The sequence below is a fragment of the Brienomyrus brachyistius genome, unplaced genomic scaffold, assembly GCF_023856365.1.
Source record: "Brienomyrus brachyistius isolate T26 unplaced genomic scaffold, BBRACH_0.4 scaffold65, whole genome shotgun sequence".
Lineage (NCBI taxonomy): Eukaryota > Metazoa > Chordata > Actinopteri > Osteoglossiformes > Mormyridae > Brienomyrus > Brienomyrus brachyistius.
Genome location: NW_026042340.1, coordinates 149,985 through 164,418, shown reverse-complemented (window position 1 = coordinate 164,418; position 14,434 = coordinate 149,985). Strand labels below are relative to the sequence as shown.

The following is a 14,434-nucleotide window of genomic DNA, read 5'->3' as shown; positions in this document are numbered from 1 at the left end:
GACCTCTCCCCCATTCGGCCATCAGCGCAGAACCCCCCCATTTGGCCGTCAGCACAGACCGCTCCCTCATCCGGCCATCAGCGCAGACCACTCCCCTCATCCGGCCATCAGCGCAGACCGCTCCCCTCATTCGACCATCAGTGCAGACCGCTCCCCCATTCGGCCATCAGCGCAGACCGCCCCTAATTCGGCCATCAGTACTAACCGCACCTACAGCTCACACTGCTGTGAATTAAAGGTGGTCTGGTGACATGGGAGTCTCTGATGCCCAGTAGGTGTCACCTGTGCCGAAGATCATTACAGTTTAGTGTTACAGTAAAACAAGCCTGGTGCTCCCGCTGCGTCCTGAAGGATGTGATGTCATCACTTTTCTGCTTCTATAAACAGCCGCATGAAATCCAGCGTGTCCAGTCTGACAGGCTAGTGAGGATGGGCTCCGGCCCAAGGTTCATGAGCCCCCATGGTGCTGGGATAGAAAAACCTAAGTTTTTCTTAAGAGGTTCTTTGGATGAAAAAGTCTATATCTTTGAACAGTACCTATTTATATATGGGGGGAGGTTGAATGCAGAGCACAGGCCCCCAGCTGCGGCTGGGTTTGAACTGGCAACCTTCCAATCACAGACACAGAGGCTTACACCGCTGTCTGATGGTGGCATCTCTTATCCGATGTCGAGCACACACTCTTATCCCACGTGGGTGACCCGGCCCCTTTCGGTCACCAGTCTCTGGCTTCCTGCCTCGGAAAGATCGCTGCATGGGATCCATTAGTGCATTTTATTGCCATATTCAAATTCAGGTAAATTGCCTGAGGTGCTTTGCTAAGCAGCATGACATAACCAGAGGGTTAGGACACTGTGCTTGTTGTGCAAAGGAGATCGGTTCAAATCCCAGCCTCAGTACAGTTAAAGGGGCAGTTCACCCAAAAATTGAAAAAAATGATGTGTTTTCGAAGGTCTTTAATTCCACAGTATCACTGTGCAGAAGATACGAGCATGAGAACCTTGGCGGTATCTGCACAGTGATATGACTGGTGTGTGGAATTCGGTAGAAGGAAATAGTTGCATTAATAGTGCGTTAAACTGCTCACTATAAAGATTATCTTGAGTAACTGGGTCCTGATTTCTGGTAAGAGACGTTGCTGCCACTTTAATCACCACAGAAAGATGCCAGTCATTCATCCATCCATTTTCCAAACCGCTTATCCTACTGGGTCACGGGGGGTCCGGAGCCTATCCCGGAAGCAATGGGTACGAGGCAGGGATCAACCCAGGATGGGGGGCCAGCCCATCGCAGGGCACACTCACACACCATTCACTCACACATGCACACCTACGGGCAATTTAGTAACAGCGTGTCTTTGGACTGTGGGGGGAAACCGGAGTACCCGACGGAAACCCCACGACGACATGGGGAGAACATGCAAACTCCACACACATGTAACCCAGGCGGAGACTTGAACTCGGGTGTGAGGCAACAGTGCTAACCACTGCACCACCATGCCGCCTCCCTACAGTGCTAACCACTGCACCACCATGCCGCCTCCCTACAGTGCTAACCACTGCACCACCATGCCGCCTCCCTACAGTGCTAACCACTGCACCACCATGCCGCCCCATACAGTGCTAACCACTGCACCACCATGCCGCCCCATACAGTGCTAACCACTGCACCACCATGCCGCCCCCGATGCCATTCCGTCCCAATATATTCGAGAGAAGCCCGACATTTCTACGACTGGTATCTCCAAAAATGGCCAACTCCCAGCGGAACGACCAGGATGGGTAGACAGCACAAAATCCAATCTGAAGCAGTTTCAGGGTATAAAAATTTGAAAACTGCACAGTAGATGTGCAGGACTTGAAGTTGGATGTGTAGGCATGTTTTACATGATCTGTTTAATTTCCTTATTTTGGGAGGGCAAGGTGACCCCCCAGGGGAGTGAGGCTTCCTGTTAGGGTTACAGGACAGTCATCGGTTGCGTCCCGTGTCATTTGGCTATTTTCCCCTCCGATGACACAGTCTGCCGCTTTCACATTCCTCTGTTCCAGGAGAGGGACCTTGCAGGGACCCCCTCTGTACGCAGTGTGTTATGAATTAGGCCTGGCCTACATCAGCACGAATATTACCTATATTATTCCCTTTATTTGTGGATGAATAAATATACATTATCCTATTAAGGTGTTGCTGGCCATCCTGTCCTTAGCGTGTTTCCTCATCTCCCCTGCCTGCCGTGTGGCTCTGTGGGCTGAGGGTGCCCCTATAAACGTCTGAGTTTGAGGCCAGATACTTCAGTTTTTGTACTTATTGGATTTTGTTCCCTAGTGTTTCTTTTGTATTACTTTTCTTGTTCCCAGTCTGTGGTTTACGTTCTGCTTTGGTTTTTGCTTTGTGCCCTTGGTTATGTAGTACTTGTTTTTGTTATATTCTTCTGTTTCTTAGTTTCCCTGTTGGTCTCCTGGTTCCTTGATTAAGTTTGTTTGACCCACCTGTTTCCACGATTACTCTACCTGATTGTCCTGCACCCCCTCTGATTGGTTTTTTCATGTCTCCTACTTCGTTAACCCGTTTTGTTTGTGTATTAATATTCCTTCTTTGCTTGTTGATCCTTCGCGGTTCTTTTCCTTTGTGGTTTTATCCAGTGTTTTGGTTTCTGTAATAAACCCCCACTGCCTCAGAGCCGCCCGTGGATCATCACCCCCTTTTCTCTGCCTGCATCATGCCTCACCCTCGTAACAAAGGGTTAAATGATTGATTGATTGATTCAATAGTAAATGGACTGCATTTATATAGCGCTTTTCTACTCCTACGAGCACTCAAAGCGCTTTACATTTCATGCCTCACATTCACCCATCCACACACTCATTCACACACCGGTGGCGGAGGCTGCCATGCAAGGTTCCAACCTGCTCACCGGGAGCAATTTGGGGTTCAGTGTCTTGCTCAAGGACACTTTGATGGGGTCAGGAGGAACCAGGGCACGAACCTGCAACCCTCCAGTTGCCGAACGAGAGCACTACCTCCTGTGCCACCATCTTCCCCAGGATAGCCTGAGGGGTTTTGGCCCATTGCCCACTGATCATGTGATTTAGAGTGCAGGTGCGTCTCTGTACACTCTACGTTTTTCATATAGTAATACTGTGTATGACTGTGCTCATTGACGTAATGCCATTTTGGCATCATACTCGTCCCTGTTGCCTCAGTGGGGCACCTGTACAATAACATTTGAGCTGAATAAGGAACCTGGCTAAAAACCCTGCAAGTGCGTTCAATTCACAGAGCAATTTACGGTGGAAACTTATCAGTGGTTCGACTTATCACTGGTTTTATTTCATGTAAAATAAATTTATAGAGATATTTTCTAAAATCAGGGCGGCATGGTGGTGCAGTGGTTAGCACTGTTGCCTCACATCTCTGGGACCCGGGTTCAAGCCTCCGCCTGGGTCACATGTGTGTGGAGTTTGCATGTTCTCCCCATGTCGTCGTGGGGTTTCCTCCGGGTACTCCGGTTTCCCCCCACAGTCCAAAAACATGCTGAGGCTAATTGGAGTTGCTAAATTGCCCGTAGGAGTGCATGTGAGAGTGAATGGTGTGTGAGTGTGCCCTGCGATGGGCTGGCCCCCCATCCTGGGTTGTTCCCTGCCTCATGCCCATTGCTCCCGGGATAGGCTCCGGACCCCCCGCGACCCAGTAGGATAGGTGGTTTGAAAAATGTATGGATGGATGGATTTTATAAAATCACACGATTCCCAGACGCCCAGCAGTTTATCGGAGGGCCTCTGTTGGAGAGCCCTGCTCTAATCAGGGAAGGTTATAGGGCGTATGTGGGCACGTGTGGGTGCGAAGAGTTCTGTTTGCGTAGTGAAATAGTAGGAATGGAAAGGTGTCAGTAGGTGGTCTGTTTGAGGCCCGGTGAGTCTGGCCTACAGTGTGCCCACCTCCTGAGCAGCACAGCACTGCATTGAGGCTCCAGCAGCCAACATGACTGTGATCACACTCGGAGGAGGGGGGGTCACCGTTTAGCCACCCAGAAAGCTGCTCTGTGGATTTCGGCTCTGCCTTTTCTCATGCTGTTTTACCGTGTTGTTACTGGGAAAGCAGTTCAGAGAAGTTTGGGAGGTGACTCAGCGGCTCGGCTTTGTTTGGGGTCATAACTGCGGTAAATGTCGTGTTTCACTGACTCCCTGCAATTAGGCAGTCTTCCCAATTATCCGGCAGACGTTGGCTAATGGCTAATGACCTTATGCAGACAGCAGCATGGCGGTATGAAGATGTGATGATGGGAGTTTCTCAATTTCTCCCTCCCCCAGCCCTGTGCCGCCTCCTGCTCCCCTCCATAGGGCAGCTGCTTGTGTGTGGGGTATGCAGCCGTGATGGTGGGGGGTTTCTCTGCTTCTCCCTCCTAGCCCTGTGCCACCTCCTGCTCCCCTCCATAGGGCAGCTTCTTGTGTGCGGGGTATGCAGCCGTGATGTGATGTCCCCCTCCATCAACAGACTGCCCCCCAGCAGGCTGCCCCATCCTTCAACAGACTGGTCCTCCCCCCAACAGGATGCCCCCCGCCCCTCACCAGACCTGCCCACCCCAGTAGACCTGCCCTAACCTCCAGCAGGCTGCTCCCACCCCAGCAAACTGTCCCCCTCCCATTCTGAGCAGGTGGATTTATCTAACTTGCACAGTATAAGCCAATGATATCTGGCAACCCCCCCCCCCCAGTATGGAGTACAGAGCCATAAGCCTGCTCCTGTTACTCCATGTAGAGTACACCCCCACCAACGCCTCGCACGCCGGCTGTGTCGATGTGGATGTGCTTTTGTCCATGAACACAGAGTGCTGCTCCCTGAGGCCGCCAAAGACAGCAGGAGGGGGCGTGCACTCATTCCCAGTAAGCACTCATTCCCAGTATGCGCTCATTCCCAGTATGTACTCATTCCCAGTATGCACTCATTCCCAGTATGCACTCATTCCCAGCATGCACTCATTCCCAGTATGTACTCATTCCCAACATGCACTCATTCCCAGCATGCACTCATTCCCAGTATGCACTCATTCCCAGTATGCACTCATTCCCAGTATGTACTCATTCCCAGCATGCACTCATTCCCAGTATGTACTCATTCCCAGTATGCACTCATTCCCAGCATGCACTCATTCCCAGCATGTACTCATTCCCAGTATGTACTCATTCCCAGCATGCACTCATTCCCAGCATGCACTCATTCCCAGTATGTACTCATTCCCAGCATGCACTCATTCCCAGCATGCACTCATTCCCAGCATGTACTCATTCCCAGCATGCACTCATTCCCAGCATGCACTCATTCCCAACATGCACTCATTCCCAGTATGCACTCATTCCCAGTATGTACTCATTCCCAGCATGCACTAATTCCCAGCATGCCTCAGCCACGATTAGCCATGGTGCTTGTAATCAATTACCCAATATGTCAGCCAGGCCCCACTCCGACATCGCCACTCTTACCACCCAACTCACTATTCATTGTTATGTTACAAAAAGGCTTCAGCAACACCATTGATCTGTCAAGCCCCATGGTGCTAATCTGATCTTTTGATGACGTGTAGAGGTTGTTACGGGGCAATTTATGAAAAAAAGCAATAAACAGAAGCCCCTTCTGTGGTAAAGGGGCATCGGTGAGGCGATAAGTCTGTGTAACTGGCGTGATGCAGTGAAGCCAGGCAGAGGCAAGAGAGGGAAGGCCAGACGGAGCAGGGCGGCCCGGGGTGGGCGCAGCCACGATGGGCCGGCACCGGAACGGGAGTCCCTCCGAGCTGCAGCAAATGGCAAGGGGAAAAAGGCAGGGGATGGATGCTTCTCAGCCTCAGATCACCTGAGAGGGCCTGCATGTGCTTGGTGTCTGTCCCCGAATCCGTTAGTGAAGCTGCTGTTGTCTTAAATGCAGTGCGCTGTGACTTGTCTTGGTTAGATAATGCATGACCTACCTGTACCTGGATTTTCAGTTCTTTTGCTGGAGCTTAAGTATAACTGAGAATATAAAAGATTTTTTATTTTTTTTTTTAAAAAGGGATTTCTGTCAGCTCTTTTACAAAGGGGCTGATTCATGGCAATATATCTGCTTTTTCCAATGACTTTCTGTCTGAGGTCATGGGAAAGGAGCCTGATGATTAGTCTAAGGTTAAGAATGAGAGAGCAGTTAGCCTGGGCTGCTCTGAACCCACGCTGAGCTGTCGCCTTTGTAGATGCGTGGGCAGGCTGACATGAAGTGGCAGGCAGGCACATCGACTCCGGGAGACGGTTTGGCAGGTGTGACGGCTCGTGAGGGGCGGTGGCGCTCCGAAGAGAGAGGAGGCCAGTAAAGCCCACTCCGCGCTTGTTTAGAGATAAGACGCTCATGTTCTAAGATCTAAATGATCTGACATCGCTCTCGCTCTAGCCTGTCATTTTCTGGAAATTATGCTGCATTGTATTTTCAGAAGTGAATTTTATTGACGCTGGCGAGTATGTGATTGTTGATGTTTGATTAAATTTGAAGCTGGAATGCTGAACTGAACCACATAGTCATTTTTCACCACGGCTCCCTTGACAATGTGAAACTGTCTTTCCCCCTTTACTGGGGAAGTTTAAATCTATAACTTCTCTCTAAGCTCGCCTTGGGGTTTATGCTGGACTTCAAAGGCACTTTTGTCTGCGGCAGTAAGCCTTCTGATCCCGTTACCAAAGCGCTGAGGCCTTGCTCAGCCTGGGAGTGGGTGACACCCCCCGACGCTGTCACGGGGCCCCAGGAGCATGCAAAGGTACAAAGGCAGGCACCGGGGTGGCACTCGCTAGCGCAGGCAGGCTTTAAACTACTGCCGACAGGAGCACTTGAGTGTCACTGATTGCTTAAATTGGCATTAACCAATCAGTGGTGTGCATTCTCAGTACCTGCGTAATGATATGTTTCAAACAAGCTTCTATTGTGTAGTAGGCATAGTATACAGGCTGTCTCATTGATCCTAAGCTCTGGGGTCAAATCCGGTCCTGGGTCCCTAAGATTACATGTATATACCCCCAGAGTTATGAATCTGAATGGATATATGGGATTATATTAATATACATTCTGTGTCATCATACATTTGACCCTGAACCATTCCTCTAAGATATGTATCATACTCTATATCTTTTTGTTCATCTCTGTGCCTCAGTCTCCCAGTGAAAATGGGAAATTCTGTGCCTGAGTTTCCTCTTGCGTTTTCTGCTTGAGTGATCCTATGGGAACTCCAGAGATGAGACAGATATAACCTGAAACTGGAATGAAGATGGAAGATCTTGTTTTCAGTAAGATTGCCTCTGGAAAAGTTGGACAGAGCTGAAATCAAAGGAAGTACGGTGCAGGCTGTTATGTAACTGTGATGAGAGAAATGGGTGTTCCCCATAGCCACATGACAGAAGCACATGACTGAAATGGGTGTTCCCCATAGCCACATGACAGAAGCACATGACTGAAATGGGTGTTCCCTATAGCACATGACTGAAATGGGTGTTCCCCATAGCCACATGACAGAAGCACATGACTGAAATGGGTGTTTCCTATAGCACATGACTGAAATGGGTGTTCCCCATAGCCACATGACTGAAATGGGTGTTCCCTATAGCACATGACTGAAATGGGTGTTCCTCATAGCCACATGACAGAAGCACATGACTGAAATGGGTGTTCCCTATAGCACATGACTGAAATGGGTGTTCCCCATAGCCACATGACAGAAGCACATGACTGAAATGGGTGTTTCCTATAGCACATGACTGAAATGGGTGTTCCCCATAGCCACATGACTGAAATGGGTGTTCCCTATAGCACATGACTGAAATGGGTGTTCCTCATAGCCACATGACAGAAGCACATGACTGAAATGGGTGTTCCCTATCGCACATGACTGAAATGGGTGTTCCCCATAGCCACATTACAGAAGCACATGACTGAAATGGGTGTTCCCTATAGCACATGACTGAAATGGGTGTTCCCTATAGCCACATGACAGAAGCACATGACTGAAATGGGTGTTCCCTATCGAACATGACTGAAATGGGTGTTCCCCATAGCCACATGACTGAAATGGGTGTTCCCTATAGCACATGACTGAAATGGGTGTTCCCCATAGCCACATGACAGAAGCACATGACTGAAATGGGTGTTCCCCATAGCCACATGACTGAAGCACATGACTGAAATGGGTGTTCCCCATAGCCACATGACTGAAGCACATGACTGAAATGGGTGTTCCCCATAGCCACATGACTGAAGCACATGACTGAAATGGGTGTTCCCTATCGCACATGACTGAAGCACGTGACTAAAATGGGTGTTTCCCATAACCACATGACTGAAATGGGTGTTCTCCATAGCCACATGACTGAAGCACGTGACTGAAATGGGTGTTCCCCCATAGCCACATGACTGAAGCACGTGACTGAAATCGGTGTTCCTCATAACCACATGACTGAAGCACATGACTGAAATGAGTGTTCCCCCATAACCACATGACTGAAATGAGTGTTCCCCCATAACCACATGACTGAAATGAGTGTTCCCCCATAACCACATGACTGAAATGAGTGTTCCCCCGATAACCACATGACTGAAATGAGTGTTCCCCCGATAACCACATGACTGAAATGGGTGTTCCCTATAGCACATGACTGAAATGGGTAAATAGGAACTGCTGTATTACGCTATGTTTAGAAATACTTCACAAAAACCAAATTCATTACAATGAAGCTGAATTGTAATAAAGGTGAAATGTGAACACTTTCGGTCCCCATTTTAACGGCTGTCCTCCCCCTTGCTTTGAGGGGAGGGGAGTGCATGTGCTAAGCAGTGGAGTTTGTGTATGAGATCCGGTGCGGTTCAGTGGATCGGCAGCCACGCTCCGCTCAGGCAAATCGACTCTGAAAATATTTACCCGGCGGGCTCTGCGCTGCTGCCCTGAACTGCAGGCTCTTGATGGATGTCCTGCACTCTACTCCTGACTACTGAATGCGCAATGAGCTGCGTCCAGTTCCTGGGCATGTGTGCTTCCCCCCAGGCCACTCCGCCGCCTCCGCCGTGCGGCCCTGCGGGTTAATGAACCCCCAGCGAGACGCTCGCTCTCCCCCAGGGCACCTGGTCTGTGTGCCGCTCCCTCTCAGTCACGAAAGCGTGTTCTCTCCGAAGAAGTCGAAAGTTGAATGAGGGTCTTCCAAAATGCTGAACATTGTGAGGGCTTTAGGCGAAATTCAAAGAGCAGGGGTCACTTATGTAGGATTTCATAGTGCATCCAGGCATCACTGCATGCTGCGGGGTACTGACAGTGCATTTTATACTGCAGTGCTGTCCTGCTTCTATCCTACACCATATGGGTCTTGTGTATATTATTAGACGATAAACTAGCCTGTAGGGTAATTATGTTTTTTTTTTATGTCTTCTGGATAGCATTTCGGTTGAAATGTGCTACATGTAACAAAAGCAATCTAAGGTCCTTTTGTGTGCAGAGCTGCAGGGGTGGTGCATGGCCCAGAGTAAAATATGCAGCCTGCACCCAATGTGGACCAACCATGCAGTGTCTTGCACGCCTCCTTTCAACCGTCTGCCAGCTCTGCATCTCTGTAAACCTTGCAGAGGACAGAGGCAAGCCTGGAAATCACATGGTGCAAATCTTATAGATGTCTCGTTCTGCACTGCAGACCACAAGCCGCAAGCCTCTAATCGACTGCCTGTGTTTCCGGCCACTGGATGAGTCCCCGGCCCCCCGCCTCCCCCGCCTATGGTCATTGGTTTCGAAGTATTTCAGCTGTTTCAAACGAACATATCTCATTAGTGAAATAACCTGGGACCAAATGATAAATGGATGAATTAATGCAGTGACACCACACTGCAGGGCAGCATTTTCACACGTACGAAAGGTACCCGCAATCCTGTATTGATTTACAGATGTTACAGTCAGCCAGGCTTTATAGGAATACCAAATTTAATGGATACATAACAGCGCAGTACACATTGCATAAAGTGTGTCCTGGCACAGCCAGTACTGGGGGGTAGACCCTAACCCCGGAATGTGTGTGTGCAGTTTGCACCAGTGGGTCTATTCTGGTGTCCCCCACTTGGTCAAAGGCATGCAGGTGAATCTGTGTCTCCAAAATGCCCATAATATGCAACGGGGTGTCCACTGCCCTGTGATGGACTGGCATCCCGTCCATGGTGTCCCCTGCCCTGTGATGGACTGGCATCCCGTCCAGGGTGTCCCCTGCCCTGTGATGGACTGGCATCCCATCCAGGGTGTCCCCTGCCCTGTGCCCTGTGATGGACTGGCATCCCATCCAGGGTGTCCCTTGCCCTGTGATGGACTGGCATCCCATCCAGGGTGTCCCCTGCCCTGTGCCCTGTGATGGACTGGCATCCCATCCAGGGTGTCCCCTGCCCTGTGCCCTGTGATGGACTGGCATCCCATCCAGGGTGTCCCCTGCCCTGTGCCCTGTGACCTGTGACCTGTGATGGATTTGCACCCCGTCTCCTGTCCACTGTCTTCTGCTGCCTGGGATAGACCTGTTCTCGATTTGTGGTTTAAAGGCAGCTTGATTATTTTGCATCGTGATGTATATTATCTTGTATATGTAAGTGATGTAATTAACAGGCTGAAACGTTCACCATGCAGGGTTTGTCTGTAGCTCCGCTCCTCTGGCCTGAATGCATGATGCAGCTCCTCCCTTCTGCTCTCTTCCTGGCCACAGGTGCGTGCCCAACCACTGCGAGCACGGCGGCAGGTGCAGTCAGAGCTGGGACAGCTTCAGCTGCAGCTGTGAGGGCACCGGATACGCCGGCGCCACCTGCCACACCTGTGAGGAAGCACGCCGGCCGCCTGGCACCATCCGCAGGATGCCCACACCTCTGTCTGCCTTGGCGGCCGCCCTGGAGGCTCTTAAGGCATATAACAGGGGTGCTCGGTGTCCAGACCAAACCGCAAGTTAATCCGTACTTAGGCGATAATGCGGCTAATGAATCAAGCATCAGCATAAAAAGGCTTTCTGTGGCTTGAAGTACAAAAATACAATATAGAACAACCAAATTTCACACACACATAAGTCTTCATAATCCCCCCCCCCCCATGACAGAAAGTCAGAATGATTAGCGAGCGTTAAAAAGTTCCTCTTATTGTTGTATATTGATGTCTATATTGAAATTTTCCAGCCCTCTAACTCTAAAGACAAATCTTGTGCGTACCTTCGATGAAAACGCTGGCGTGTCAGCGCTCTTCTCGCTTGCGTTGCATCCCCCCCCATTTATGGAGATGCGTCTGATTGCCTGAAGACCTCAATGTAAATGAGGAAGTCCCTATGACCTCACCAGCCCCGCTGACTGGGGCCCGGGATCTGTGTTGGGGAGGTTCCCGGTCGCCACGGTAACCCAGGCAGGGCAGTTAATGGCCTCACCTGAAAATACTCATCTCCGTCCCGGTCGATTGCTGCGAAACAAGGCCCCCCGCCTTCCCCGGCTCCTGCTGTCCACGCCCACATCGCATTCACCTTGCCTCTCCCGTTGTCTGGAGCCGTGCTGCTTTCACGCTGCCTGCATGCAGCCTTTAAGAGGCTTTGTATTGCAGCCATAATCTTTCGCTAGATCAGAGCGCTGTGGCGGCCTCATTCAGCCCCCGCTGGTGCCCCTGTTTAGTGGTCGCGCTCACGCACTCCCTGGACACAGAGTGTCTCCGAAACGCTCGTCCTAAACAGCAATCTGCTCTTTGTTTGCTTGTGTTAATGTGACTCGTTTATCGTTTTCATTTGACAACAGGTCATTCCTGCGGTTTAACTGGAAATTACATTTTTGCAGATACAGATAATTAATGTTTGTATAATAATAGTGGTTGTCTGTAAGGCTGGATGATCATGTTTTCTAAATGGGCGATTTCCGAGTTGAATTCTCTGAGCCGCAGGTTTGGAGTGGGACCGGTGCACCCGCTGGCGATTGTGAACTCGTATTTCTGCGGCTGAGATTACTCTGGCCAGGCCTTCATCCGTGCTGCTATCAGCTCCCTTCGGGTCTCAGATCGGGCATTCCCTCTGTGCCCCTGTGTCCTTGCACACTGGCATGGTTTCCGCAGTGCTAATCATAAACTGCCAGCCGCTCATCTATAAGACAGGAATACCTTTCCCATCAGATACACATTTCATTTCCATCTCCTTTTCATTTTCTGGGAAAGTGAGCTTGGGGACTTCCCTCACATCGTAAATTAGTATTGTTACTTGTATTTATTGTTTTCATTGGTTGGCAGTCACTCGGATCCAGCACACAATGCTAACTATATATTTCATCTCTAGTAATTTGTTTCGGATATGGCTATATGAATAGGACTTATATCCTGAGCAGCATTGGGGCGATTATACATTTCCATAGGCAGGGTGTATTATGGGGGAATTTCAAATGATGATGCTTGCTTTACACCGTGTGTTTGTTGTTGCTTCCTTCTAGCCGTATACGAACAGTCCTGTGAAGCATATAAGCATCTGGGCAGAACCTCTGATGCCTACTGGATTGATCCAGATGGGAGTGGCCCGCTTGGACCTTTCAAGGTGCAGTGCAGTATGACAGGTAAGAAGGGGAGTATCTTTAATGTGCGGGGGCTTAATGTAGTCAATTTACAAACCCAAAGTTAGGTATGGCAGAGCCAGATTGGATACCCCTTATAGACGATGGACATGTCTATCCCTGATTCACGGACACAAGACCACAAATGGAAAAGGGGGGAGGGCACTTTAGATCAAAGTGAACAAAGAATGTCATCACATAGCAGGGCTTCAAGTTTGGAAACAGATTCCAGGCAATAGAGTGGAGCTTTGAATCTTCGGCTCTGGTAAGGTGCTGTTTATTTACGCAGGGAAGATGGACTGAGGGTGATGGTTCTGATGTTTGTGTGTGTTACAGTGAAGTTCTCACTTTCAGGGGAATGGATACACGTGTAAATGCAGCTCGAGTTTGATTGTTTCATACTAAATCTGTCATTTTATATTATGGCCTGATGAAAAATGATCAGGGAATCGTGATCGAGGTTAGGGTTGTGTGAAAATGTCATGGATAAAACTATGGTAACGTGGGTATTACCACCTGTTACTGCACTATAAATCAGAGAATCAGTGTAAGAGATCTTTGGGTGTGTGGTTGTAAATAAAATATGAATTTGTGTCAAGTAGCATGTTCTTGACGGGCATGAAAAACAGTATCTGCTCCCAAATGATCTGCAATCTTGATAAAAACGATGTATTTCTGTATTTTGACATCAGATGTATTTTTGACACTGTGACTTGTCATGTCGCCAAGGCAACTTGAAGCCAAATTATAAATCATATCACGAAGGTTATCAAAAGGTTCCTCATGAAGCCATTTGAGGTCTCAGTGAATGACTTGATTGCACATGATCAGAAGGTCATTGGTTCAAATCCCACCGTTGGTGAAGTGATGTTACCACTGAGCCCTAAGGCCTTTAACCCCGTTGTTCAGTCTCAGTCATACGTCATTTTGCCTGTAAAACGTAGATGCACCATGAAGGCGCCGTTACCCGGGGCCTCCTGACGAGAGTGGGGGCCCTTGTCGGCACATTAGTGCAGTGGCGGCACTTTGTTAAATGGCGGGTGTCGTGTGCCGTTCAGCCACCCCTGAAGATCCCCTTTGAGGCTGCGCCGTGTCGCGCCGTTAGCTTCCTGGGCTCCGCGACTCCTTCTGCCTTTGATTACATCTTAAAAGAGAGCCACTGCTGGAACAAAAAAACCACAAAGTCTCGCAAAAGAATACTTTTTTAAGTTTCAAGGCGGTGAGATACAAAGAGGCGGATAAAAGCAGCTGAGCTCGCCCTGCGGGTGGCGCTGTTAGACTTGGGCCGGTGTAAGTCAGCCCACTGGCCTTCCCCTTTAGATTCGCTTCTGTCTGCCACTGTTGTCCTGAAAGAAGAGGCATGATAAATGATAAATGATAGCAGGGCGGCGAGAAGATGCAGCGGGGTGGGGGTGCGGGTGGGGGGTGTGTCTGGTCGCCTAACGCGCTGACGCACCCCGCCTCTGCTTATGTGCACCCCCGCAGAGGACAAGGTGTGGAGCATCGTGGCCAACAACCTGGCGGCCCAGTCCCCGGTGAGCAGCCCTGGGCGGGACAAGCGCGTGGTGCTGCAGCTGAACTACAGCGCGTCGGCGGAGCAGGTGGCGGCCGTGACAGGCGGCGCCGAGCACTGCGAGCAGCATGTGGCCTACGCCTGCCGCTCCTCCCGGCTGCTCAACACGCCCGGTGAGTGTGTGTGTCTGTGTGTGTGTACATGCAGTGCCTCTGTGTGTGTGTGTGCAGTACCTCTGTGTATATGTCTGTGTGTGTGTGTGTGTACGTGCAGTGCCTCTGTGTGTGTGTGTGCAGTACCTCTGTGTATATGTCTCTGTGTGTGTGTGTACGTGCAGTGCCTCTGTGT

General features: G+C 49.9%; 1 protein-coding gene across 2 annotated transcripts in view; it reads left to right on the top strand.

Moving 5' to 3' along the window:
- The window catches only part of LOC125725372 (contactin-associated protein-like 2), a 256,318-nt gene that overhangs the window by 162,308 nt on the left and 79,576 nt on the right, over nt 1-14,434 (top strand). For both annotated transcript variants that reach the window (XM_049002234.1, XM_049002235.1), the window contains exons 11-13: nt 10,722-10,828; nt 12,457-12,576; nt 14,059-14,259. In XM_049002234.1, coding sequence (XP_048858191.1) covers nt 10,722-10,828; nt 12,457-12,576; nt 14,059-14,259 — 428 coding nt within the window. The remainder of the gene's footprint in view (nt 1-10,721; nt 10,829-12,456; nt 12,577-14,058; nt 14,260-14,434) is intronic.